We start from the raw sequence: 24,759 nt of genomic DNA on the forward strand, positions 1-24,759 counted from the left end.
TTCTAAACACTATGATACAATCAAAATTGTTATTATTAAATGAATAAATAAATTACTTCTTATGAATTACCATTTTATTTATTATTAAGCATTATGAAATTATGTAATTTATTTTAAAAACATGTATTTTCAAAAAACAAAATCCTAAATTTTTAATTTATTTTTTTAAACTAAACCATACATAGCTCTCCATAGATATGATTTTCTTAATTTTGGGTTTAGAATACAAGTCGTTAGATCAAAATGACTTGAAAAATAATGTTCAATCTAACCTAGAATAGGGGTTGTTGCCATTGAAAAAAAATAAAATTGCGTTGCGCATGTGCAAAATACATAAGTTTAAATAATTGTAAGTCATAAAAATGTATGATCCAGCGTAGAATTGAAAATTATTTACATGGTAATATGTGATAAGTGTACCCTCTTTTTGAGGGCACACGGTATATAAATTTAGGAAATTATAATGCACTAGTCATGACTCATAAATATTAAAATGTAGATACAAGGAAAGCCATGAAAAAGGCCATGCAAAGCAACTAAATAATAACCGTTAAGTATCAAACATTTGTATACCGTTCTAAATTTTGATTTTCCATCTGGTGATTTGTACTTGGATTCTGATTTAAACTGCAATATAAGTAACCCTTAGAACTTAAATATAATAAATAATTACATTACAAAAGTAGTTGGTACTAAATAATTATTTTTACTAATAATTTATTATTAATCTTACAAAATAATATTTATTTAGAAAAATGGTAAGTAAAATATTGGAAAAAATTTAAATGATAAATAATATTTATTACAAATTATAAATCTTGTTAAAATTAAAATCTACTTTAGTCTCAATCATTACTTATTATTCAATAATATTTAGTCAATAAGATAATTCCATAGCAGTATTTTATTTGACTAACCACCTAGATATTATATTATAAATTATAATCAAGTGTTATAATTTATAACACTTGATCTGTGACTAAAATTAACTGACAAAATGTTATACAACTTAAAGAAAAAATACCAATTAGTAATTATATTACTAACCTCATTTAAACTGGATACATTTGATTTATGATTAACCTAAAATAAATATTTACTTTGTTTATAACCAATAAATACATACGATTTGTAAATTTAATTATTTTATATTTTTACTCACAATATTATCGTTACTCTTAGATTTATTAATAGCGTACATAAATGTATGATAATTTAGAACATCTAACATTGTTGTGTTTTTTTGTCTCTCAATATCGATAGGAAAATTGTTTGAATTCCACTCGTCAACCATATTATTGTCATGAGAGTTTTCTAAGTATTTTAATGTTTCACTTATTGGCAATATAATATTTTTCTTTTTGCCCTCGTGATTACCACTAAAATTATCAATCAGTACTGTATCTCCTGCTAACAAAAAAATTTAAATAAATAATAAGAAAATAAACTTGAAACATTTAACTTACTGTTTGTATGGTCTTCTACTTTAATATTACATAAAGAATTAATTTTTACAAGAAGATCTTCAGCCAGTAATAACTTATCTAATCGATATAATATAGTTGGCAGCATTAAAGCTTTTAACCAATAAACTGATGGGAATTTATGCCAAGTACAAAATTCTGGTATAAGTATTTCAATGTATTCACTTCGTTTATCAATTTTACCGCTGGAAATTCTAAAAATAAATTTCAAAAATTATTATTTTTTAATACATTTCATTGTTATGATAATATTACCTGGGAACTAAATAGTTCATTTTTGACACACCCAATGATTTTACTTTTATCATAGGTTGATTTTTATCGACAACATGAATGCCATACTTATCACTAAAATATGTTGCATATGTATCATACTCAGAAGTTGGAAAAGCACTGTCAGGATTCATATCGGTGTAAACTTCAGTGACAATATATCTCTAAATATTACAAATATAAATACCAACATCTGCTATCAATAATTTTAAAAATGCATAATTTGTTTTAGTAATAAAAACAAGATATAGATGAGTTATATATACAATGTACAAATATGTAATAACTAATGCCAGTTGTTAATTAAACCTTATATAAAATATAATATATTCTACTAAATAATTGATATTAAAATTGATTTATCTATAATATTTTGGTTTAAAATAATTTAGAATAGTAAAAAAGGCAGCGCAGTGATTTGCTCAGCTTACTTTAAAGTTGAGAATATGAATTTTTGACTATTCTTAGAAAACGTTATATCTTATATAGCGATAAATATGTTTTCATGGTTTTATCAAATATTCAAATTACAAAAATAAGCTAAAGAGGGAGGGATTGAAACCATCAACCCACAGTAACCACTAAGTGAGCCTTTAAACTCATGGTTTTTATTTAATTATTCTTTTATATTCTTTTATTTTATTCGTTAAATTTCTAAGTTTTATATTTTATAAAAACATTATCTATTTTAATTAATTATGATTTGTATCATTATACTTATTATTATATTATGATCATTAATACACTCAACTGCATATAAAGAAATCAATTGAAAACATAGCATTTTTAATAGTTTTTATTAGTTAATTGTACCCCACATCTCCTTTTTTCAATTTTCAATTTTATTTATTTATAAACTACTTAAAGAATTGTAAAAATAAAAATAATAAAATATTAAAAATTAGAAGTAAAGCCAAAATTTAATTTAATTCATTGCAAATTGATTCTAAGCTATTAAAACTTGTACACAAGTTTTTACTACTAAAATAATTGTGTTTAAAAAAATAACAAAAATATTATTACTTGTACTGGTATTATGTTTCTGTACCACGGTGAAATTACGTTAGGTGTTTTGAGATATTCTTCATAAAATTTAGAATTTCTTTGTTCCATAGTAGGTTCTTCTATTTCAACAAATCTGTTTATATCGATAACATTCCAATCCACATTATAAATATTATCTAAAATATAAAAATATTTAAAAATAATTGTATATACATGTAACAGAAAGACTTGACAAATAAAAATGAAAATTTGATAGAAATTGAAAGCATGAAAAAAATTATAAAAATTATATCGATAGTAATTAATTTAATATTTACTTATGACTGAAATTTCCAAAAAGAATATTTTGAAAAAGTTAGGCATTACGTTTCAAATTAATTTACTCCAGAAAAACGTGATATTTAAAAGAATTAACTACTCAACTTAATTTAATGTTTTTAGAATTTACCATCAATATTTTTCTAAAAATTAGATTTACAAATTAGCTACCTATTTTACACTTTTCCAAAAAAAGTTTAATAACATTTGAAATTTAAAATTGTCTGTATTTAAAAAATAACATAAAAAATGTATTCTATACTTGTAGAGAAAACATATATAGATTAAAAATAACAAATTTTTTAAAATATTGATTAGAACAAAAGTTAATTTATTTGTCAGGTTATTTTGTTACAACTTATAAAAGCAAAATAGCATATTATATATGAAATATCAAACCTGCAGAAGAAATAGGTACTACTAAGTATGAACTATCTTCATTATCATAACTTCTTACAGTAAAATCTTTTATACCCAAAACATCCACAAATAATTTGTTATGGAAATTTTCTAGCTTCTTATGACGCTCATGGTCAAGGTACAATACTTCAACATTTACTTCTATGCTAACATTAACATTGCCAAAAGGTAAAAATATAGGAAAATTCGATACCTGTAAAGTGTATCAAGAACATTGGTTCACAATCAAATTAGTATAAACAAAAATTACCTTAGCAGTCAAAACCTTTATTCTAATAAAAAAAAATACTTTTGATAATGATTATTAGGGAATGGATTTGGATGTATTTTTAATTTTAAATTCTGAGCGATTTGAAGAATATATTAATATAATATAATAATAAATTATTATATTTTTTTAGAATGAAGATTTAATTAAATAAATATAAAATGTTATTCAACTATTTAAAAATAGTTCTTAAAATAAAATGACTGTTGAGGGTGGAAATAGTTTATCAAAAATATAAAATACATTTATTATTTCAAAAACTATTAACATTTTTTTTATTGAGTAATCACACAACAATGATGTTATTTTTTATATCATTATTTAAAATGTTTCACTTTTAGAATAATAACATACATTTTTCATTTCATAATCCAAAACAGAATATTTTCCAGTGTACTTTGATGTACAAAAATAGAATAATATAGATGATTTGTTTATAATTTCAGCAGTCACAACTCACAAGTATTAAATACAAGTACAATATAAAGTATTGCAACTGTACCGCTCAGACTTGTTCCTATCAACCGCTAATTTAAGACACTCATGCAGGGTTCCATGAACCATCACTAAACATTTCATGAATTAATCGTTAGCTAATGGTCCTTTAAACATGATTTAGTGGCTCATGATTGCCGATTGGTCCATTCAATTTAATTGGACCGTTAAATATGGTTAAATTAATACATTTTCCATGTGACCCGGCGGTCAGCATAAGGGTCGAAACTGTTCATAACAATTGTCAAGATATCATAATGCTCTTGTTAAAATTTCATTAGTAAAAAAAAAAAGGTTTGAGACAGACGTTCAGATTTTGGTGGCTGGTCGCCGTGTTCCACCTAGCGTGGTAAATAAGCCGGAGCCAAGAATTGTGACTGTCTGATTACCACAATCTAACTCTATACAGGATGATTCACCAAGCATGCTCACCCCCTTTTTTCGTTTAAAATTGCATATTTTACAAATTCTAATTTTTGGAATTTTTAAATATGCTCAAAGAGGACCATATTTTCAAATTTTTGGATTTTTATGTACAACTTGGAATGTCATGTAGTGACAAAAACTTCTGTTTTTCAAATGAGAACATTCCCTCTTTTAATGTAATTAATTATAGTGGATAATTTTTTTGAAAAATGTTGATGTACCACATTAAAAATCCAAATGTGTAGTGTTTTAGTTATTAAATTGTTTGTATTAAGAATAGTAGCCCTTAAAACTGGTTCTAACATAAAATATATAAAATAGACTTAAAATTGGATTTAGTATCATAATACTAGGGCCATTTTAAAAATTATTATTACCAATAGATTAATATTAATGACTACAATTTTCAAATCACCATAACCCCCATATCTTATAAACTCATTACTATGAAGAATGTATCCTTAAAGTTAAATAACTCAAAAACTACGAATTTTTATTTTGATACGTCAAAAATTTCAAAAAAATTAGTAACTATAATTTACAGTTGGATAGGAGTGTTCTCATTTATAAAAACAGAAGTTTGCATCTCCACAGGACAATCTTTAAATAGTACAAAAAAATCAGGAGTTGAAAAATATAGTCTAAAAGTATAATATTTAAAAATTAAAAAAAAAAACAGATTTTGAATAACTGCATTTTTGAAGAAAAAAAGGAGTGAGCATGTTTGGTATATAAAAAAAAGGTCGTCTGTTTGGACCTTTAGTGTCTTAAAGTAGGACTTGGTCAACACTCTCAAACAATATCCGATCACGATCAATGTGAGAGGTGGGACGGGGAACAGAACCAGCTGTGCACGTACTGACGTACATTGTACATACGGTCATACGGACCGGTAGCAAAGGCCGTGATGACGGCCCTCAGGCCTCGACCATTATGATTTATGAGTAACTGAGTGTCTGAGTATAATATTCACATTAATAGAGATTAAGATTGCCTCGCAGTTTTAAGTATTTGACGAGCGTTGCCCGAGAATCTGCGTGAAATTGTTCACGCGATTACGTCGCGCGTCAGCTGTCTTAGGTACGTGTTGACGTCATCTTCCAGCGCACACGGTTTTTTCGCTACATACCTAGTATTTTAATATTTACAAATATTTTATGTCTCTAGCGATGATCAATTATTTGTACGAATAATTACGAAATAATATTATGATGTAAATTCCTTGCATTATTAATATAAGGAAAATAATTACGAAAATTATATAATAATATAATTTAATATTATATTATATTTTTATTATTATTTTCAAAATTTTAGTATAAAGGTCTCCACACACTGCAGCGGTGGCGGTGAAATTCTTTTGTCTTGGCGGTGCCGCCGCGGTGGCGGTGAATTGTGTCCGGACTCTTTTTACCGCCACCGCGGCAGTGTGTGGGGACCTTAATAACATTAATAACTAATAAGTATATAACGTAATACTGAATATTATAAAATATATAAATGTTTGTCTATATCATAAATTCATAACCATAGCTATAAACATACACAATCGTCGATATTAACGATTTCCTTGAAAAAATAACTATTACATATTTACATGGCTAAAAATAATCGAAAACGAAATCCGAACACACCGTTCAAAAATAGACGTTTTTACTGAATAAATACGGGCACCTATTAACGTATGAAAGCATTGCCTTGATATTCAAGTAAATTATAAGCCGTAAACATACATGAAGAATTCGTCGAATAGTGAATACTGAATACCTGTCGACACTCGACGCGGTTATGGGGTCGATGTTACAGGTTCTAGTTCGCTTCGACCTCGAAACTAAACATGTTAATGATTGTTATAATCCGTTCTTAAAAAATTAAATCTATATTAAATCCTGCATTTGGTGTCTATGTTTTAATCACCTTTCATACGACAGCAATCTTGATCGAACAATGACAACCTACGACCGAAGTCATCGCGGAAAATGACAAATTAGCTCTCCAGCAGTCCAGCGGAGAATCAGACTCGGGTTTCCCGTAATACACGACAGGCAAGGATACTTAGTACTTACCACTATATTATTGCTGAGTTTAGGAGAATGCAATGGAATGGCACAGGGATTTTTAAATATCAAAATACTGCGAATGGAATGATTCAGAATATAAATTTCAAAATACATGTTGCTATACACAACAATAAAAACTTGAAAAATAATTTCAATATTACTTTAAAAAATAAGCCTGCCCAAATAAAGTATCAAAAATTGATGTTGCTATAAAAATATTAGCCTTACTTTGTATGTACGTTCAGGGAGAATTTAACATTTAACATTTATTAAAAATGTGGATTTATACGAATACCTCCTTTCCCACTATAGCTAGTAAAAAGTCTCAATTCGGCCAAGTAAATTGTTTGAAAAAACATCATATTATACATAAAATACGTATTCAAAAGATTTTGCTTGTTTTGTTTGTATAGTTATAAATAGTAATAAATGTAAAAAAAATATTGCTTATACCAGTATGACAGTATATTGAACAATTAAAAATATTTTAGTTGTTAATTATATTGATTTATAATTATTCAGTTTACTTCTTCAACATAAAAATAAATTGGTTAACTTACTTGTGGTAATTTATTTGATGTTAAAATTCCAAATTCTTCATTCAACCTTAATAATTTATCAAATGTTTCATATTTACAGTCATCCAGTTTGGTGTAATCAGGAATACAGTGAAGAATATGTAAATAAGATGATTGATTTACTTGTGGATAAGATCCGTGTAAGTGTGTTGTACTCTATTTAAAATGTTCGTAATTTTACTAATCAAATATATTATGATATATACAGTTTTATACTGTAACTTACTTTGATATGCACCATTCTCTTCATTTTATTAGTTCCCGCTTTTAATTTATATTTACTTGCTTCAATATCTTCCTCGTCCCAATGTGGAAACCATTTTAAATCATTAAATATACCACTATTTCTAATACTTACAGGCACAAGATATTCATCTAATGCTCCAACATTATACAATTCAATACAAGCATTAAATGCTGCACTTTTTTTAGCATTTTTTTTAGTTGCACAAAATATTCCCTGAAAAAAAATCAATTAGCATCAGATAAATTAGATATAATACCAACTTTAGTAGTTTATAACAAATATACTATTACATCAATAGGAGTCTTAATAATGCTATTAATTGGTAGTTTTAGTTTGTATTTTTTAAACTTATTATTATTTTGAGCCATATACCATTCTGGACACAAATCCGTAAATCGATCTTGAGGTAAGGAAAAACAGTACCTATAAATCATCACACAAAAATAAAAATTTTTAATACATAATATCTACTTATCTTTATTTAAAACTAGCGTCTTAAGTTTTTATGTTTTGGCAATGTATTCTTTGCAATGTTTGATAGTTGTGAACATTTATGAAATTATAATATAGTTATTATTGTACAATCTGTTAAGTTATTTTTTATAATAAGCACAAATGATGTTTGAATTTATGATATTTTGAACAGGAGGCTTGTTGGAAGTGACCATCCATTAATGAAACTTCTTAACATGTAAAGGTAGGGTTAGGTTAAGTAATGCTATAAAAATATAATTAAATAATAATAAACAATGAAATTAACAACAATTTATATTGTTAAGTAACATAGAAGCATCTTATAACTTTAAAGTTTAAAATAAATTAAATAATAATACTTTATATATCATATAATCAAAATCATTTTTGTTGGTTTACTTTTAAAGAAATCAATAGTATTCTAAGAAATTTTTGTCGAAGCCAAAATCATTAATTTTATAAAACTGAAATCAGGAGCTTAATATGATGTGGCTTTAATATTTTACCCTACTTTTGTTTGAATATACATCAAATATAAATTTCCGCGTATACTGTATACAGTTAAAATATTCAATAACTAACTAATATAATTCTTAAAATATGCAAAACAAAAAATAAACCATTTGGATCAGTATTATTAATAACTTCTAGGCCAAATAATCAAGTTTTTAGAACAACATGGCAAAAAAATCATACCAATGCATATAAAATATAAATTCTAGCCCTAACACAATCAATCACCAACTATACTTAGGTGATTTAATTTGAAAATTGTTTAAAGTTAGTTTGATAAAATAAATATCTAACAACAGAACTATTAAGTTAAGTCACAGTCACTGGTTTTTTTTTTTTAATGGGCAGATCCCTTGGATGATTTGTTTTGTGTGTTAATAATCTTAGTTTAGTATGTTATTGATAGGACAGAATTTGGTACAATATTAATTTATATTTTTTAGTAATATCTTCTCATTGATGGCTGTGGTTAAAAATGAAATGAGAGGGTTTATGTGCGTTTTAAATTTAATTAGGATGCAATATTTTCGTTTTATTTTTCTGAAATTCGTTATGATTTTAGTGAGTCTGGTTTATGTTTGATTTTCTAGCCTGTTAATAAGTTTGGCTATTATTTAAATTATTTGAGTGTGGGGTACTGTTATATGGTGAGCTTCACAATTTATTGATATTATAGTTGGAGTTATATTTCATTTTGTTTTTATATTTTCGATGTGTGTCGATAATGTTTACAGAGTCCCTCTAGTGCCAATTTTGTGATTTTGACCACCGGGTAGTAGTTACATTATGTTCTAGAGCAGAGGTCGGGAACCTTTTCGTAATAAAAAGCCATTTTTTTCAAAAAATTTCAAAACCATGATATCCAGGGAGCTACACAGGTTTGAACAACCTTTTTTTTTAGTTGTAGTTGTTAGCATAGACAATATATTATAGAATATTAGAATAAAGATAATATTATTATTTCATTGAAAAATTGGTAGGCATGAATAACATAATGATATGTCTTAAATTTAGAAAATATTGAAAAACTTCATTTCATCAATTCATAATTATTATTATTATTGTATATTCAAGTATAATATTATTTAATTAAATACAATAACACACCAAAAAACGTATCTTCTTAATATTAGTGAGCTTTTTTACTTGATTATCGTTATTAAGAAATTCCAAAATATTATCACTATAATAACGCGGGTATAAATTATAATTTATATTTTACGGATCTCGATAAATTGATGAATTTTCCAAAGAGCCGCAGGTTCTAGAGTGATCATAGTTTTGGCAGTTTAGACATTGAGGTACCTGTTTGTTGTTTCAAGGTGCTTCTATAATTAACTATTTTAATTTTAATGTAGCATAAATATTTGAGTTATAATATATCTTGGTTGATTAGTGCTCGTTCTTGATCAACAAAAAATAGAAGGAGGATGTTTTGGATATTGTGACGAGTGTTAATCATGTTTCTCACAAAGAAAAGTTTATTTATAATATAGTAGAGTTCTATTTGATAACTACCCAAGAATATGGTTTATTTTATTTTAACTGGTACGAAAGAAAATTGGCTTTTGAATCTTTTAAGAACTTGATATCTTTATAAGTAATTTAAAGATAGCTCAGTAGAGCTTTTGCTAGTAAATTATCAGTTGGTTCTATCTCATTTTTAATTTTATGCATAACTCTTGGTAATCTAGAATGTATTTTGGATTTGATGAATATTGGAGGGAGGAGGTTTTGTGATGATTTCAATTTTTGTATCATAATTTTGTGATAAACTTTCAAATCTATTAGGAATGATAAATAGTGTGTTTAGTGGTCTTAATTTATTTAGATAATAATGATATTCCGGCTGAATAATATATAACTTAGGTGTGAGTCTAAATGAAATTGAAGATATTGTTTATATCTGTAAGTACGTTAATAGTAGGGCTTTCTTTAAGAGGACACTAAACCTGCACGTATTGTTTTTATCTTACAAATGTATAACATAGCAAAAACTGCTTTGCGTGAAATAGAATTACTCGGGCTGAAGTGATAGTTAAGTCTTAACTTAAGACTCCAAATTTATATACATTATAATTGAAAATATTATCTTTCAAATATTGTTTTAATATTTTTGAAATCACTTATACAAAGTTATGACTGTAGCCTTCTCGTTTCTATCCTGCTCAAAACAGTTTTTGGTACGTTTAACATTAGGAAGATAGAGACTGACAACACATGCGGGTGCAGCGTTCTCCTAATAGATTATAATATTGTGTTTTGATTTATAATTTTTAATAGTGGCACTAATGGCTATTGTTTAAGAAGACGGTACACCGAAATTTGTTATCTTTATCTTTGACAAAGCAAATTGTACACTCACTGCTCAGCAGATTGCTTTTAGCTTCGTTAGCTTGAAAATTAGAGTGTATTGACATTATATTATACATTATATCATATTGACATCTTATTCAATTTTAAAGAAATATTATTATCTAGATTATCTAATAGGCTTTTTGTTATTTTTTAATTTTAAAACGAGTTATGAGTACCTTTATACCTTTAAATATAAATAATTAGGTTTTAAAATACTCATAACTCATTTTAAAATAATTAAAACATCATAAAAATCATACGCGATGCCCTAGATAATGATTTTACCTTTATATTGTATAAGGGGTTAATTCACTCTAATTTTTAAACTAATAGAGATATAAGTGATGAGTGTAAAACTTGCTATGTTACACACTAGTAAGACAAAGACACCAAATGTTGGTGTAACGTCCTCTTAATGGGTCTTGAGTACTTTTTGGCAGGGAATGGCAATTTGTGTATCGTTTGTGCATTATATTAGCATCATATTTCAAAATTTGAGAATAGAAATTCAGACTTTATTCAATAATAAGGAAATAAATTATGTTCTAAAATTAGATACCTGTTAACAATACTTATAGCAATATCATGAGTTAACATAGCACGGTTAGTCTTAGTATAAAAAACTTCTGTCATATCTTCATCGTTATTTTCATCATCAATATCATTTTCTACCAATAGCTAAAAAAATATTAGTTATATATATTATATATTTCCAAAATGGATGACTTCGAAAATTTAAAGCTAAGCATACTTTTGCAATATCTTCTTCCATTTTATTATATTCAGATTGAGTTTTTTGAAATTTTATCTGATTTGGAACCATAACAATAAATTTACTATCAGCAGAACGAGCTCTTCCTTTAGATTGTATATAAGAAGGAAAATTTTTAGGTGAATCATATCTTATAACATAATTGCATGTTTGAATATCAACACCTTCTTCTAGAACTTCTGATGTTATGAGAACATTAATAACGTTATCGTTAAACCTACAAAAAAAATAAAGCAATTATAATTATTATTTAGTTTAAGTAATATAAATTAAGTGTAAAGAAATATATTAATTATAAAATACTTCTTAATAATATCATTATTCTGTTGTTTTTTATACACCATTTCTTTGCAATCAGGGCTAAATATTCCTCTTGCACCAACTATAAACTCACACACAATATTTACTTGATTAAATTCTTCAATATAATCCTGTTTTATGAATAAAAAAATAATTAGAATAAATCAACTAATTAATAACTATTAGAATTAATAGTTTATTATTATTATTTCTTTTAATATACCTTAATATAATGATATAAAATTTTAGCAGTTGTTCGGCGATCAACAAATACTAAACAAGTATCAGTGACTTTAATGGCAGATAAAAGTTCCATTAATTTTTTCAGTTTAGGAGATGTATTGTATAATGTAGTTGAATGACCTTTGTGAATAAATAAGTGTTTATTCATGTAGTCATACAACATTTTACGAGTTATAGTTAATTCTGATAATACATAAGACATATTGGTAAGTTTTTTTACATCAGTACATATTTTTTTTTTTTTTTCAACTTCAACCATAAAATGCCATGTGACTAGATATGCAATGTATGCTCCTCCATCAACAAGATTTACCTAAAAAAACAACATTATTTCTACTTTCTATAGAAAATAACTAGAAATTTACCTCTATATCAAGAAAATAATTTGCAAAATTCTTTGAAGGTGTTTTTTGATACTCCAAATAATAAATTTCATTTTTTTCTCTTATTGGTTCAATTTTGGCTGGAGCCTGGATTTTTCTCAGATTACTTATAGTTTTTGATAATCTATTAGTAATAGCTTTAACTTCACCATCCAAAATATGCTCATCATACAAACTTATAAATTCTTTTGGACGTGCTGAAAAACTGTCATTGTTGTTATTGATTAATAGTTTCATATTAATAGCTTTTGTTTTTAATAATTACATTTGAATATTTTCATCATATCTAGTCTTTATAGTAGCATTAAATGTTATTTGTAATTTGGTTAACTCATCTCTGACATTTTTGGTATTTGCATTAATCAAAGTAGCAGTCAGTCCAAGAATACGAGGATATTCGTCACTTTTTAAATCGGTATCATGAAGTACTTGCATTATCTGAATTGTATAAAAAACAACAATATTAAAAATGATTGATTTAATTATTTTTGTTATATTTATTACAAAAAACAACAAGAATGGTCACTTCAATAATGTAGTTTAAAGATAAAATAATATAGTTTTTTTTCAGCAATGTAGTTTAAAGAAAAAACATAAATAAAATATTACATCATGATTTTAGATTTTACTACATTTTGATAAATTCTACAAATTCTTCTGGCACATTTAAATTGTGAACATTTTTTGTATAATCATGTTTAATAAAGCAAATAGGTAAACTTCATAAAATTATATATTTTAATTTAATAGAATAAAATGTTAAATATATAACATAAACATAAATCAAATAGATGCATTTTTATAAAACATTTCCTAGTTCTATTAAATTTTAGATGACATAAAATTGTACTTCAGAATAATAGGATTTATCAATTTAGGATATTTTTTTTTTTATTATTATTTATTTATTTAAGCTTCTACATCTGAGGCCATTAGCTGTAGGTTGTGGTACTGTAGGGTTTTGGAACTGTAGGATTTTTGGAACTGTAGGGTAACGAAACACGTGTGTGTTTGTTTGGCAGAATTTCTAGTGGGCACCCGTAGGTTTCTGCCATGCCCGGTTGGGGGATGGCGTTAGGATATTTTATTTTGTATACTTTTGTCTTATTTTGAATAACCATGCATTTTTGATTAAATGTGCCATTTTGATCATTACAATAATATTATGCATCACATTTTTAAATATTAGAAAAAAAAATAAAAATTTGTATGGATTTCTAACTCAAAGTAATTTGCAAATTGTTATGATTTTGACAAAGTTTGTTAAAATTCTAACTTTGGGTGCTTCTAGAAATTTATTTTGAATTTACACTGTACTTACTAATGTACTCTAATAACCATTTAAAAGAACCTAGTATTTAATTTTCTAATTTTTGCCCAATCTGATATCATTGGTCAACAATTGTAATGTAAACGTTTTGTGAAAATTTGAATTATCTATGATATTTTATAGTTTTTAAGTTCCACCAAAAAATGTGATTTATTTTGTTGAAAACTAATTTTGCGTAGAAATCCCCGTTCTTGGCCTTCATTTTTTTTTGGTTTTTAGCAATGTTTTTGAAACTAGGTATTGAGATTTATTTAACCTCCAAACTAACATGATTAACTTTTCTACCAGACAGGGCTGCAGGCTTAGGAGGGGGTTCGGGGATTCAAACCTACCCTTGCAAACATGGAAAGTATTAAACATAGGTATTGATTACATTTATTAATTTATTATATATGTGATTATTTTGATAAACCCCCCTACATATTAAATTCCTGTCTACGGCACTACTACCAGGAAAAATGCCGAAGTAGAAAATTGAAGCATTTTTACTGCCCCATAATGTAGGGTAACAAGATGGTAGTGCCAAAAAAAAAAAAAAACAAATTAAGATAATATTGTTTAAAATCAATACATTCAACGCTCTGCTCAGAATCTAACATCATTTGAACACAAGCCAAGTACATGATTAAACACCTAGTATTAAGTTTTTCTAAGTATATTAAGGAGCTCCAAATTTAACTAACTTGTTTAAATGGATGCAATGCTACAGCATGATGGCATTCATCAAAAATAAGAAGATTAGCATCCTTGATATGCATGTAACCATGGTGCAGATTATTTAAATATATCTGAGCAGTCATAACCAGGATCTAAAAAAATAAAACAAATAAAATAAAATATGCTGGAATACACCAAAACAATATTCAGTGGCGTATTTAGGAATATGGTACCCCAGGTATAGAACCAAGTAGCACCTTATTTGACATTTCAGTTAGTATTTAACAATATAGACGTAATTATATGTATGTAGTCTTCTACCATACCAAAAATAAACCCACAATTGTTTGTCAAGCCATCTCAACACTCCAAAATGAGTCTTACCTATGAGTTTGTTTATACAACTAAGCCTTTCAAAGTTTTGGGTTGCTACTATGGTTACATCCCAAGGTAAACATTTTCTGATATGCTAAATTCGTGTTTTTTTTTTTAAATTGGGCCTTTCTTGCATCAAGCCACAATTATAAATAAAATGTATATTGTGGAACTTTATTTTCCTTCCTTTTTTTACACAGACTAGCATTATAACTACAGTCTACAGGTGGGTTAGTTAAAAATGTTGTATTACAGTGTTTATATAATAATTGTCTTATTTTCTTAAATAGGTACTTATCTAGTTTACTTAACTCAGTACTTAAATTGTATGTAGAAAATAAGTGTATAAACTAAACAAAAATTAATACATATTTGAGTACTTAAAAAGTGTTTGAATACTCAAGTACTTTACAAGACTGATTATATGGCAAAACACCAATATTATCCGTTGACAATCATAATCTAGTTTATGCACCCAACATTTTGCTTCTGACATTTATTTTTACATGATATATTATAAATTGATTAACATATACTAATTAATTATTAGAAACTCCATTTATCATTAGTATTAGTTACTTTGAAACGCAAGCGCCTGCAATTTTAATTATTATTAATTGTTTTATCGCTTGTAAAAAACAAAAATATAGTATGTGTTGTATTATTTAGAGATTTTTGACTTTGCCACCCGCAGGCTTATATTTCAGAAGGCACCCTTGCTTTCAACCTCAAATACCATCTAACCTATCCAGCACCCCTTTATAAGACTCATAATTTGTCAAGTGCCTCCTAGAACATCCCCCTAAATACGCCACTGAAAATATTCATAACACATTATACTAAAAAGTCAACTCATGATAAATATAATAAATTATTATTAACATATAAATTATAAGTTTAAGATGGGTAAAAAATTTACATTAGTATTAGTATCATTGTACTATCAGTAAAGATAGAAAATGAAACACTATTTTTATTTACCCAAAATTAAAAAATAATTAAAATTTCTGAGCCAATTATTTAATTTGTAGTCTCATAGCAGTACAGTGGAACCTCGATAACTCGAATCGGTTGGGGGCGAAAAAAAAATTCGAGTTATCGAAAATTCGACTTTTGGAAAACCTCGATAACTCGAATCTGCAAAAATAATTCGAGTTTTTGAAAATATTTTTTTTTATTTAAAAACACAGACTTCAATTTTTTAATTATTTATTTATGTATGTATTTACTAATAAATGTATAATGTATGTACTATGTAGGTATGTATATTGTATAAAAAATTTAAAAAAAGTATGTATAATGTAATGAATAAAGTAGACTAAAGTAGAAAAAAAGAACTATTTTTTAAAGAAATCAGATATTTTTGATTGTTTCTTAATGTTTGACCTATCTGTAAAGTTTTCAATAACGTTTAGCGCGGAAAAAATCTCGTCTCGAATTTCTTGTTGTTCTTGAATGTACTTACGTACAATATGTAAACTATCTAATGCCTGGGCAAGAGTAGTTTTAGGTAAAGCCAATTCGCCATCGTCTTCAATAACTGACTAACCTTACATAATACAATATCGTTGAATTTATAACTGTTCCTTTTAAGTAGTATACTAGTATAGGTAATGATAAGATTGATAATAGAAATCAGTTTTCGATTACGGTTTTCGTTATTTATAATAATATACATATGTACTTGGTTATTTGACTTTCGAGTAATCGAGATAGGTAATTGTACAAATTATATATTATTATATAAATTCGAGTTATAAGCTAAAATTCAACTAAAATTACTTCGACTTATCGAGAAAATTTATCACACATATCATAATATATTGGAAGCCAGGGGCCAAGGTATTCCTTCCAGTTATCGAAAATTCGACTTATAGAGGTTCGAGTTATCGAGGTTCCACTGTATTTGGAATTTATTCCTCCATAGTCTTACAAATAAAATATTGTGTCATACAACATTTTTGAATCATACTCTTTTTTTTCGAAACATCATAGCCTCACTCAACTACTCAATGAAATTTATCGTGCACATCCACTAATTCCTTATTAGTATATTCACACAATAATCATGATACTCACATGGCATTTATCCAATATTTCATCCCATTGCTTTTGAGACCAAAAGTCAACATTCATATCACCGCTAAATGTTCCTATATTCCATGGTAAATGCCTTCTTAAGTTACCTGCTTGTTGGCTAACTAATGGTACAGATTGGACAATAAAAAATGTCCATTTTTTTCCTTGACCTTTTGGTCTGAAAATGGTTTTAAATTTTTATTAATCTGCCTTGCTTGGAAACATTTAAAAATATAGTTTGTTTACATACTTAGTTAAACTATCGCCCATGCTTTTAACAAGCATTGTAGCTATATAAGTTTTGCCACTTCCAGTTGGTAAGTATAAAATTGTGTTAGATTCTTTACAATCCTCAAGAAGTTCAAGTTGATATTTTCGAGGAACTATTCCTGAAGTATCCTTTAAAAAATAGTTGAATAACCAGGTACAATTAAAAATAAAATTCTATAATTTTCTTTTTATTAATGCAAAAAATGTTTAAACCTATGTTCAGATAAAATTGTTTTTTAAATTATATGGATTTGAAGAACAGAAGAGATGTGCAATACTGTTCTACAAACAAATCTATATTTAATATTTTATCAAACTGAGCAAATTGTGAATAAACAGTCACACAACATAATAACTTAATAAATATTATTCAGTTTATTATATTCATAGTTATATGTTGCATACTTTATCAAATTTTAGTTTTTTTGTAGTATAGACTTTATACATAATGTTAACATATATTTTGCTAATCAATCAACAAAAAAAATGTCCATTTGTATATGGTATTATTTTAATTGTTTACATTTTTCTTGAATAGTATTTCATAAGTGATAAAGTAGGTAAACTAAAATGATTCTTTTTAATCTTTGTGAACAATTAAATGTTAAAATTAGTTAAGATAATCATTGAGAACTTTAGGAGTAGCTAAGAAATATAAACTGAAAATAAATTCCATTCAATTTTTTTGTATTTTTTTTTTTTTAAATATTATTTCAGGAAAGGTAAGATTTAAAATAAGTATTTTTGCATATTAATATATGGTGTAATTATGTTTTAAATTTGAATGAATAAAATGGATACTATGTAAACTAATAATAAGTATGTTACCTCTGGCGGTTGATCCATTTTTGAAGTATTCAAATTGAAAAACAGGAAATCTTTAACACAAAATACAATTAAACTAACAAATTATGCAGTTAAATAGGTACCTACTTATTATTATTTAATAGTAATAGATACTGTATATTTTAACATTATATTTGATTCTAAAATAAAATAATTAATCATCCAAATGCCTAAAATACGAAGGTTCTTAACCGGTTACTTAGTGATTTGCTGGATTTTAATATCATAAGTATTGATGTTTGTGCGAATTCAATTTCATAAAAAGTGTAAAAATAATTATTACAAATATAATAACACTTTTTAAAATTAACATTCAAATATTGTTTATAATATTAAAGATAAAATTTTTTTTTGTGGGCTAAGGTGGTCTGCGACTATACTTAATTTTATCAAGAGGTCCATAATACAGACAATTTAAGAACCCCTGATCTAAGGAATATTATACAGTTACTGAGGTCCTTATATTTATTTATTTTTAATTTGTATTAAATGTTAAAAATGTTAAAAATATGTTAATACCTGTAAGTTTACTCTCTCTGGTCCACAAATAATATTAACAAAACATATTTATTAAAAATCATTTTTTTTTAGTGTTTTTAAGTAATCTTGGAATGACATTACTCATTACAACAATTATGGAGAATATTTTTTAGGATATGACGTATATGAATTTGTCTAAATATTGTCTCAAAATCATTCTATAACCAAATTTTAATTTTTAAGTAGAATATAAAGTCAAATAATAATAAAATATAAAACAGATATGTTAAAATTTCAAAAATATTTTCCCCTATAATTATACTAATAGGTAATTTGACACAAAATTACTTAAAAATCATAAAAAAACCATTTTACTTGAATGTGTTTTATCTATGATGAACGTGGGGATTCTGAGGGAAAATAAATTTACATGCAGAAATCCTCTCAACTACTTACATTTTTGTATTTTACTGTATGGTTTTGCTTGTTATAGAATTTTTAATTATAAATAATAATTGGGAATAGGGTTACATTTATATTTTCTAAATTACAGAATTATACGCGGAAGCAATGCGAAAGCAGTCCCCGCGGCGCTGTCGGTTCAAACACGAAAAAATTACAGAATTATGTGTGAAAAAAATCTTTTCAAAAATATGGTCTTAAAATACCAATAGTTAAAAATTCCAAAATTTGCTCTTAGTTGAATTTAGAATGTATTTTACTAAGTATTTCCATACTATTAATCAAATATTGTATTATATTTTATATAGACAACTCAGATTGTAACACATTCAATTGAATCTTAACCCGATATCAGTCACGCCAGTGTATACAACGCTAATGATTGCATCAGGATTATTTCGACCACGTTAGGTTTTTCAATAATAAAAACGGTGTTTTGTTCAATTTTTACATTTTATAATTTTGGGTTTAAAAAATAAAAGCTGTTATAAAAAATTACTTCTTTATACATTAAATTGATATTTAAAAAAATAGTAATTTACAAATTATATTGGTCTTGTGGTAAACAACTGATGTTTTCAAAAAAATCCTTGGCAGTCAAGTTGTTTAATTGTTTAGGATATTTTTTTATTATTTTTAATACAATTTGTAAAAAGTATATTGAGTATTAACGATTAAAATGTAAAATATTTATGTTTTATTCAAGATGTAAAAATGCGGTCGTAATGACTATAGCATGATTCAATTAAAATAAATTACCAAACAAAATTTACCGCAAGCTAAAATTGAAGAATCCAAACACCATCTACAACGCCATATTGACTTTAGTCAATCCTGTGAATAACATTCAAGCTATACAGTGCAATTGTAGTATATACCTAAGTATTGAAAATAAAGATTAAATGTTTAATGATCATATTATGCCATCATGGTTTATTTGATATACCAATAAATTGACGAATAATAATTGAAATGATTAAATTTTGTGACAAGCCACAGGGATACGAATATACGGAATTACTGAAGTCTAGAACGACTAGAACCCGCATTCCGCGTCGAGGCATTAGGCGATAGGCAATCGGTATTTGTTATGACACTGGAACTGAGATAATATCATAAATGTTTTTTACTTTTCACATGGTTATAACAAACATAAAACACATGTACCATTCAACCTCCACTGATAAATCGCTGATAATATTCCAAGACCGTGCATAACCATAACCGTACAATATTGTTTACCACAACGATCTAACTTCTCGAGGCTTCACGAGGTTTCTCCGATTGGTGAAAACTATTGGTTCCATTAGGGCCACGGATTAATAGAATAAATAATAAATCCGTGATTAGGGCTAACTTCATATATGGTTAGGTTAAGGTTATAACCTATAATACCGCATAACTGCCAGACAACCCGTCTGTTAGAGTCCGTTAGAGGAGATTGACTATCTAGTTAGTTATCTACGTTTTTGAACACAAAAAGGGCGTGTCGGTGAATTCACCAACACGCCCTAAATACTTTCTGAACGACGATGGGAATTCACTGATGATAGTGGATAACGTTTCTGAACGCACTCCTGAATGTAGCATTCTTGATATGTGATTGTTCCGCATATTATTTTGATAAATAAAAAAATACTGATAAATGATAATAAATAATAATAATACTAATTGCCTTAAACAAATAATTTGAGAAATAAAGATATATTTTTGAATGAAAAATTATATTATATTGCATACAAAATCAATTAAAATGGAAGAAATTCAAAGTACAGCTGGTGCTATTCCTGTGCGAAATGAGAAAGGTAATAATAAAAACTATTAATTACCCACCGATGTCTTGTACTGTGCTAACTTTAATTTTTTGTTTTTTAGGTGAAGTGTCAATGCAAAAGGTGAAGGTTCACCGATATGTCCAAGGCAAACGTCCGGAATATGCTCCAGAGTCGACATCTGAGGAAGAATCAGATGATGATGATTTTTTGGATTCCCGTAAAGTACGGGGCGTATCTCCCACCACTAATTTTGATTCAGAACAGATGATTCATTTACCATCAGATGCCTTAAATGACGCACGCCTCAAACGTTTAGGAGGCTTAACTGCCCGACATGGGCACAAAGATAGACGACATTTGCATGAGCCACAAGTTATTAAGGATGATTCATCTGATGAAGAATCCGATGTTGAACGCAATCGTAGGAGTCGTAGGCAGGTATCTGGTGATGAAAAAGACAGTAATGATGATGATGGAGAACTGAGCGACAGTGAAATAGAAAAGAGAAGACAACGATTGAGGCTAAGAGTTTTGAACCAAACTAAAGAAAAGGTAATAAACCAAAAACTAAAATCTAAGTTACTTTTTATAAATACATAAAATAATCATCAACCTACCTAGATATATAATAAGTAAATTGGATATAATCTATTGCAATTGTTCTTAATGATGGATCATTCTAATTTTATAAAATGTATATACAAAAAAAAATAATTATTATTTCACTTTTTTTCTTTTGTAATTTTAATGTAATCTACATATATAAAAAATATGGATACATTTATTCTGTTTAAAAAGACAGATTAAAAAAAAAACCCTGATCTACAAAGATAAAATTGTCTATAACATTCAAAGTTTGCACAAAAAGTGTAATGATCTACAATACGTAACTTTTCAATCACTATTTAATAATAAAATAATTTTCTAAAAGATTTTTTTTGCTGGGGTATTGTGTGTTATTTTCATTTTACAATTCATGATCATCATATACATTTATACACTAAATATGATCTTATAATTAACATTATTTTGAATGTTAGGAAATGAATGAAGTACTTGAAAAAGAAGATGAAGGACATAGTTCAGATGATGATGATAGTGATGAATCTTCAGAGTATGAAGACTATTCTGGTAAATTATTAACATAACAAACTTAAATGGTTATAATATAAAATTATAATTTTATTTTAGCTTCTGATGAAGAAACTGGTCCTCGCCTCAAACCAATTTTTGTTAGGAAGAAAGAACGTGTTACTATATTGGAAAAAGAAAAAGAAGAAATAAAACAAAAACAATTAGAATATGAACAGAAAAAATTGGCAGAAGAAAGACGCAGAGCTACACTAAGAGTAAATTTAAATAAAAATAGATTTTTAGGTATTTCCTAACTTTAAGTTCTCAGTTTACTAGAACGGTGATGCCCAACCCTCATTCCCTAAGGTGGTCCCCTCAAAAATCTAAAAAACCAAAATTATTTCAAATACAATTTTTTTATGAATTATTTGCATAAATTTAAAAAAATATATTATAATAATAATGCTAAAAAATATGTGACGATTTCACACTTATTTTTTATGTGAAATGTTGGCATTGCATTATTTCGTTCACTTACTAATGAAAAGCATGGTTGAAATTTTGTTCCAATTCTTAAAATTATATATAGTTGGTCATTTGTTAATTGCAATCTATAAACCGATTTTGAGTATTTCACGATACATAAAACAAACAGAAAAAGTCTAAAATAATTGTCTGTTATGGTCTTTAGGATGTCCGGTAAGGATTTACCCATTGCGATATCTCCCAAGATAATAAATATATCATAAATCAGTTTTTTTTATTAGACTGACAAGGACTACATATATTTAATTTTTTAATTTAATTTAATTTTTTGGTAAAAAGTTTAATAAAATTAATTTTTTAATTCAAACAAGTGAAGATGTCCGTTTTGTAGTTTATTTTTCTAAAAATTTGGGTCTTTTAATATTTTATTTTCATTAATTTATGATTTTCAATCATTTTTTTAGTTTGTAGGTAAAATTACAAAAAACCTGTTTTTGTCTAGACGGTGAGTACTCCCTACACCTAATGGGGATATGCTCTCGGGACATTCTGTATAGAACATAGTGTGACTATTTGTATTTTTATACTCAGTGGCCCCTCCTTCAAAGATAATTGTTTACTGAAAAAAAAGGTTGTTAAACACTGTACTAGAAGTTATACTTTTTTAAAGTAATAAGTATATAATTACGAACAATGTAAATTGAACATTTTAAATTTTTGTTGAGATAGGTCAAAGATTGGTAGAAGTAAAAAATACCAACAATAGCTGATAGGTATAGTATACTATTATATAATCTAATATTATTATTCACAATTAGATGGTTGAAGAAGAAATTCGTAAAGAACAATCCTTATCAAAAGCAAGTAGCGCACTTTCCGAACCATGTTTAAATGATGTAAACACAGATGATGAAAATGATGAAAATGAATACGAAGCATGGAAACTTAGAGAATTAAAACGCATTAAAAGAGACAGAGAAGAACATGAACAGTAATTTTTATAATTATTTACATATTTATTAATTTATAAAGCTTTTGAACTCTATTAATTCTATAAAAATATTTTACTTCTTAAATTTTACTTCTCAATTGTATGTCATGGTTTAAGTGCTTCTAATCTTTAAACACTTAAAATAATTTTAATTTAATTTATGCATTTATTTTAGGCGAGAATTTGATAAGGCAGAAATAGAGCGTCTTAGGAATTTAACTGAAGAAGAGAGAAGGTTAGAAATACGACTCAATCCAAAACAAGTTACAAATAAAGCAGCTAAAGGCAAATATAAATTTATGCAAAAATATTACCACCGTGGAGTATTTTATTTGGTTAGTATGATTGAATTCATTAGAAATTATATTAATGTTATAATATACTACATACATGTTGTATAAAATACTCACTAATTATACTTAATATAATTGTTATTAACTTTTTTATAGGATGAAGAAAATGATATTTTCAAAAGAGATTATTCATCAGCCACTCTTGAAGATCACTTTGATAAGACAATCTTGCCTAAAGTTATGCAGGTAAGATTTCAAAAATATTATCAGTTTAGTTTGAATCATACAACATTATTATTGTACATATTATTTTTCTATTAGGTTAAAAACTTTGGGCGTAGTGGACGCACAAAATATACACATTTGGTTGATCAAGACACTACAAGCTTTGATTCACCCTGGGTGTCTGAAACTGCACAAAACTTGAAATTTCATACCAATCAAGCAGCTGGTATGAAACAAGTATTTCAAAAACCTACTTTAAAGAAACAACGTACAAAATAAATCTATGACTACTATGTAATTTCTATACAATGATAAATAATTTTTAATAATATTTTTTATGATAGTAATAGTAAAATAAACAATATAATTCTACAATTCTAATGTCTAAGATTTGTATACAATTTAAAATAATGTAATATTGTGTATTTGTGTTAATGTGTCATAACATAAAATATAACAATCATTACCTGTTATATTTTACCTTATGGTTTATAGTAACAAATAGGATGTGGATTTTTATGTTAATGTAAAATAAATAATTTTATTGAATGTAGATTTCTTAATTCTGATTAGAAATGATCCAGTGTGTAACAATTAAACACTTACATCAACCCTTCATAAAATATAACATATTCATTGTTACATATTTTGAAGTTAATGCAATTCTTAAATTATTTTATGAATATTTCATGTTATCCAAATATTTAATACATAATTTGTGTCTAAATTCTAAAGACACTTTTTATAGTAAAAAAATGCTTTTATTTTCACCTTTGTTATCTTTACAAAGTAAATCTAG

The 24,759-nt window shown here is 26.5% G+C and overlaps 2 protein-coding genes across 9 annotated transcripts in view; one reads left to right on the forward strand and one right to left on the reverse strand.

Annotated features, from left to right (window-relative positions):
* Positions 1-20,502, reverse strand: part of LOC111040600 (endoribonuclease dcr-1) — a 29,143-nt gene extending 8,641 nt beyond the window's left edge. Inside the window, exons 1-22 of one of the 8 annotated variants that reach the window (XM_022324536.1) lie at positions 20,063-20,502; positions 19,890-19,994; positions 18,157-18,206; positions 17,309-17,457; positions 17,059-17,236; positions 14,631-14,756; positions 12,883-13,055; positions 12,600-12,822; positions 12,215-12,547; positions 11,995-12,122; positions 11,671-11,908; positions 11,479-11,597; positions 7,865-7,997; positions 7,554-7,787; positions 7,310-7,483; positions 3,480-3,693; positions 2,781-2,938; positions 1,740-1,921; positions 1,467-1,678; positions 1,163-1,410; positions 1,048-1,083; positions 574-627 (exon numbers count right to left, since the gene is read on the reverse strand). In XM_022324536.1, coding sequence (XP_022180228.1) covers positions 574-627; positions 1,048-1,083; positions 1,163-1,410; positions 1,467-1,678; positions 1,740-1,921; positions 2,781-2,938; positions 3,480-3,693; positions 7,310-7,483; positions 7,554-7,787; positions 7,865-7,997; positions 11,479-11,597; positions 11,671-11,908; positions 11,995-12,122; positions 12,215-12,547; positions 12,600-12,822; positions 12,883-13,055; positions 14,631-14,756; positions 17,059-17,236; positions 17,309-17,457; positions 18,157-18,174 — 3,330 coding nt within the window. In that variant the 5' untranslated portion in view covers positions 18,175-18,206; positions 19,890-19,994; positions 20,063-20,502. Of the gene's footprint in view, positions 1-573; positions 628-1,047; positions 1,084-1,162; positions 1,411-1,466; positions 1,679-1,739; positions 1,922-2,780; positions 2,939-3,479; positions 3,694-7,309; positions 7,484-7,553; positions 7,788-7,864; positions 7,998-11,478; positions 11,598-11,670; positions 11,909-11,994; positions 12,123-12,214; positions 12,548-12,599; positions 12,823-12,882; positions 13,056-14,630; positions 14,757-17,058; positions 17,237-17,308; positions 17,458-18,156; positions 18,207-19,875 lie in introns of those variants that run through there. The other 7 variants (XM_022324535.1, XM_022324537.1, XM_022324540.1 and 4 more) reach the window with 7 other exon arrangements.
* A 269-nt stretch (positions 20,503-20,771) lies between these two features.
* LOC111040602 (microfibrillar-associated protein 1) lies at positions 20,772-24,341 on the forward strand. The gene is made up of 8 exons (XM_022324544.1): positions 20,772-20,921; positions 20,992-21,443; positions 21,932-22,022; positions 22,083-22,240; positions 23,270-23,442; positions 23,618-23,777; positions 23,892-23,981; positions 24,057-24,341. The coding sequence occupies exons 1-8, from the start codon at positions 20,831-20,833 to the stop codon at positions 24,237-24,239; spliced, it is 1,398 nt and encodes a 465-aa protein (XP_022180236.1). The 5' UTR covers positions 20,772-20,830; the 3' UTR covers positions 24,240-24,341.
* Positions 24,342-24,759: the final 418 nt, after the last annotated feature.

This window comes from Myzus persicae, unplaced genomic scaffold, assembly GCF_001856785.1.
Source record: "Myzus persicae strain clone G006 unplaced genomic scaffold, MPER_G0061.0, whole genome shotgun sequence".
NCBI classification, from domain to species: domain Eukaryota; kingdom Metazoa; phylum Arthropoda; class Insecta; order Hemiptera; family Aphididae; genus Myzus; species Myzus persicae.

Bases quoted from the DNA above. Each gene is read 5' to 3' on its own strand.
- LOC111040602 (XM_022324544.1), top strand. From the start codon at position 20,831: ATGAAAAATTATATTATATTGCATACAAAATCAATTAAAATGGAAGAA. The intron at 20,922-20,991 runs GTAATAATAAAA...TTTGTTTTTTAG, and splicing joins TCCTGTGCGAAATGAGAAAG to GTGAAGTGTCAATGCAAAAG. The intron at 23,443-23,617 runs GTAATTTTTATA...CATTTATTTTAG, and splicing joins GACAGAGAAGAACATGAACA to GCGAGAATTTGATAAGGCAG.